General features: G+C 46.8%; 1 protein-coding gene across 1 annotated transcript; it reads right to left on the bottom strand.

Annotated features, from left to right (window-relative positions):
• Positions 1-2,300: 2,300 nt before the first annotated feature.
• Positions 2,301-3,833, bottom strand: LOC119306620. Its single transcript, XM_037582796.1, has 2 exons — positions 3,144-3,833; positions 2,301-3,054 (listed from the first exon to the last, which is right to left on the bottom strand). The coding sequence occupies exons 1-2, from the start codon at positions 3,249-3,251 to the stop codon at positions 2,608-2,610; spliced, it is 555 nt and encodes a 184-aa protein (XP_037438693.1). The 5' UTR covers positions 3,252-3,833; the 3' UTR covers positions 2,301-2,607.
• Positions 3,834-4,507: the final 674 nt, after the last annotated feature.

The following is a 4,507-nucleotide window of genomic DNA, read 5'->3' as shown; positions in this document are numbered from 1 at the left end:
GTATCAAGCATCATCTGATTAATCTGTACTGGCAACACGATATTTTGTTTTGGACCAAAAGGAGGACCGAGTCCTTGTGCGACGCGGACGGAGGCAGCAGATCAATCAGCCAATCAGCGTAGAGGAATATCCATTGATATGCATCCATCGGAAGGCTTTGGCAGTAAGTGCAACGCTAGCATTAGAATAGTGCAATGGAGCTACGGTCACGTGAAGACCAAGATAATTCTTGGTTGGTTTTTTGCAATTAGTACATGGAGTGTACCACGTCAGGTCTTGGTTCGTGTATTTGAGCATCATGTGAAGCGAGCTTGGTTTAATTTTTCAAAGTGTCAGCTGTATAAAAAGAGCCGTGGTACCAATGGGTATCTGGTTTGAGGTGGAGAAGTTCATAAAACTGAAAACCTTGGGTTATGGCAGACAAAGGTGAAAGATTTGTTGGCACAACATGGATGCTTGAAGGCGTTGCGAGAAGTCATGTCAGCTAAGATGAATTTATCATGTGATGGATTAGAATTCTTGGGAGATGATTTGGGAGCCTCGAGCATGTCATCCAGTCGGATAAGTTCGGCTGGGTTGGACTAGACAATCTAATGGATTGACGCAAGTCAGTTGATAAAGAAGACGGTGGTGGGATCAGCGACGACGATAATAGGAGCGTGATGCTGATGGTGACCGACTTCTGGGACGTGGAAACACGTGGCACAAGCCCGAGACTTGTGTGACTTCGACAAGACTATGGCGCGGGGTTGATTCAAGACGGTGCACATGAGAGATTGGAGTCGACGGGGCGCGGGGTGGCACGTACAACCATCATGGAGTCATGTTGAAGGTGGAGCTGGAGTCTGAAAGACTTCACTCGATGCTGATTAAGGGGCTACGGCGTAAGAGCTCAGAGAGTCGAAGCCTATTCAGCGGGAAAAAAGCGAGTGACATGTAGTTCAGACTGGAGCCCGGTGGTCTGATGGAAGCGTGGAACTCGTCATCGGTCGGTGATGATCGGTGGTACTCTGCAGTGGAAGTTGAGTGGTGTGGGTTCGCGACCCTTGAGACTCGACCAGGACAGCGGAGGCTCGATGCAGTAATAGCGGCGAGGCGTGCGGTACGCACGGGACATGGAGACGGGCCAGGGCTCTGGTGGTCATACATGTGACGAGACAACTGCGAATTTGACTCGGGATGACTACAAGCAATGGTGAAAATTCCTTCAAGTTTCAGATAGGCAGTCAAGAAAGGAGCGGTGATGTTGAGTTCAGGTAACTCTTATGTGTGACATCCAATATGTGAGTTGTTCATTTTCACGCAGGTCAGTGATCGGTGCTTGCTGGCGTTGACGGATACTCTGGAAGTTGGGAGCACCAACTAAAGTAACAAGGAACTTAATTTTGCTCGAGTGTTGACTGTGGTCAAGAAAAGAAGGGACTACAAGTTGCAAGTGGAGTCATATGGAGTCTTTGAAATAGCAGCGGTACTCATGGGATAAGCTGAAGTCCAATGTACATGGAAGTTTGACGCATTGACGAATTCGAAGTGGTGGAGAATATTCGCCAAGGTGGAGTTTGTTAGAGTTGTGTCGAATATTGTGTACAAGGTAGGTTACAGTTGGACTCTGAGTTGTATTGTGTTTAGATAGGATATGGAGTCGTGTCCTAATAGGACACTTGTATCCTAGGCCTCTCTTATATAGCGGGGTTAGACACACGATGTAACCTATGCCAACATAATAGCACCGAAACGCGGGGGAAGCCGGCGGCATGTGCCGGTGTCCAGGGCGACCGGGTGCGGTATTGTACCGGTGTCATGGGAGGAGCGTCCATAGTCAGGCCCGGGTATGTAGTCATATCGGTGAACCTCATTAACGAATCTCGGTGTCGTGCTCGTGTGATTGCTTGGTCCTTGGATGATCAACGGTATGCCTCGGATTTATTCTATAAAAGGGCTATGAAAAGTTCTACAGCCGGAAGCCACTAGGATGGTTCTAATGGCACAAGAACTCTTTGGGGGTCGATATGGTGAGGTTCGGTTACTCGGAGACTTGCCGGTGATGTCGACGTCTAAAGAGTTCACATCATTTGCGCTGTATGATGTGCTGCTTATTAGGAGTGTAGTCTATCTGATCTTCTGTAGAGCTATTACTAGCCTAACCCGCGCGGCGGCACGCCGCGCTCGATGATCACTCGCAGATGTGTATTTTATTGATTTTAAAGTGAAACAGTGCATGCTCATTTGATGTAAAAATGACGCATAGAGATAACAAATAAACCGAACATACGAATATATTGAAATCTTGCAAACACAGGGATACAAAGATACAAATTAAAAGTGGCACACTCTTGAGGCAAACAAATTATTGAAACTACATATAGTTTGCTGCGAACAGAGAACTGCATGTAAAGATACAAAGATGTTGTACTGATAAGATAAAAGTAGCTGCTAGTGGGCTAGATCATCCTAGTATATCCTCCTGCAGGATTGGTGCCTGTGATGTAATGATGTAGTGATTTTGCAAGTTCTGGCATACGTCCGACGGGAGGATGTGCGCCTGTATATGTGGTAATGGGATCGTTGTTGTCTAGGCGCTGGGGATACATGCGAAGTGGTAATATGTCAAAGAAGCCATTGCATATCTTTGCCAAAATCAGTCTGTCTTGCAAACTCGTTTTGCTGTGTGCTTACTTGCTGGCGAGCCATATTAAATTGCCATTGCTTTGTTTGAGCCTTCTCTCTTGTTGTAAACAACCTTTCTTTTGTGACTTCAAGAGCATAGTAAGTATGATCATTGGTAGAAATATTATTGTCTGCACAGATGCATTCTAAGGCCACTTGAGCTGATTTTTCCATTGCTTCATCTTTTGTATTAGCTGCTTCTCCTTCATATGTAATGGAGGATTCTCTGAAGCTATCTTTTTGATGTGGCAGACCAATTAGCATGGACGCTTGTATCATGCCTTCATGAACGTACCAACAGGTGTACCCTTGTACTTTTAAGCCAATTGTTTCACTCACTGTTTCAAGCATTGGTCGTCTTGGAATATACACTATAAGATTGTCATCCTGCATGAAAGAGTTCATAATAATGTAATAAGTTCCTGACTTGCAAGAAGCAAGTATAGAGAAAAAGCTAGGTGAGACCAAGAGGTTACCGAGGTACTTCTGCTTCCATGATTAAAATTCAGTGCTGGATGTTTGCCCTTCTTCCTAACTTGCTTGGCCATGGGGGACGCTCTCTGGGGATGATAAGCTTCGTCCATTGTGGTGTACTCAGTTGATGTTGGTCAAGAGTGTCCAACTGGTAATATATAGGTCATGTATGGATGAATGAGTCATCGTTGGGCCAGTACGATCACACCAACGTCCGCTTATGGCGGGCATGCAAAACACGAAAGTGTTCCATAACAGGAGTAGCCAACACTCAAATGGCAACCACGTACACAAATTAGAACCAATTTTGAAAAAAAAAACATAAAACCCAAGAAAAGTACAGCATATTTACAAAGCTGAACTTACCAAAAGGAGTAGGCCGACCGAAGGCACCAGCAACACATAAGGGCACCACTCTTGGACGGCGGCGCGAAGACGTACCACCGACCAAAGAACCATGAGAGTAAACACCAGCAGGAAAATCGGAAAGACAAACATTCGATCCGTCAACAACTTCGACAGACAAACTATCTGAAGCAAACATTAGACGGGCCACATTAGAATCCAGGAAATGAGCATAACATTGAACGGCTAGATGGAGCAGCACCACAGGTATGAAATAAGTAGCCTGATAGAGCAGAAGGCCAACCAGGTCGCACCCTGACAGGCCGAATAGCCGAACAGCCAAAGCAAACCCGTCGACCGCTGAAGAAGAACCCACACTAATAGCAGAACCTACAGACAAAAAAGCAACGAATCGGTACCCACAACACTTAAACCAACAAGAAGAAACGCAGGGAAGCAATCAGAGGCACGCACAGGCATTCGCATACATGTAGAAAGAATTGAACGCACTCACCAATGGTACAATCTACAGGCCGCTTCCCTAATGAAATCTCCCGACGGTGACTATCAATGTCCACATTAACATCTTGCCGCGAATCGAATGGGTGAACACCTACAACATGAATCAACCAATTAAGACGCGACAACCTAGAGGAAGGAGCACAAGATCAATACAAAAAAAAAAGCACAAACAGAGAAAGGCAAAGGAGCTCACCAATCCGAGAAGAACGAAACGGCCGGCGAGAACCAGACCGGAGGCGGCAACCCGAATCAACTGCAGCTGGCCGGCCACACCCACCAGCGGCTACCATCGCTGACGACGAATCCACAGAAGAAAGGCGACCACCAGCACGACGCACACGGGTAATAACGGCCGCCCGAATCCCAGGAGGGCGGCCCCGACGGCGTCGCCCGGATCGAACAGCAGCGGGCCCAATCATCGCCGGACCAAGAAACGGCAGTACTGCTCAGAAAGAAAAAAGGGCAGGCAGAAGCGAAGGGAATGAGGAACGGACGCAGA

This window comes from Triticum dicoccoides, chromosome 5B, assembly GCF_002162155.2.
Source record: "Triticum dicoccoides isolate Atlit2015 ecotype Zavitan chromosome 5B, WEW_v2.0, whole genome shotgun sequence".
Taxonomy (NCBI): Eukaryota; Viridiplantae; Streptophyta; class Magnoliopsida; order Poales; family Poaceae; genus Triticum; species Triticum dicoccoides.
Note: the sequence above shows the minus strand (reverse complement) of the source record. Positions and strands in the feature narration are given on the sequence as shown.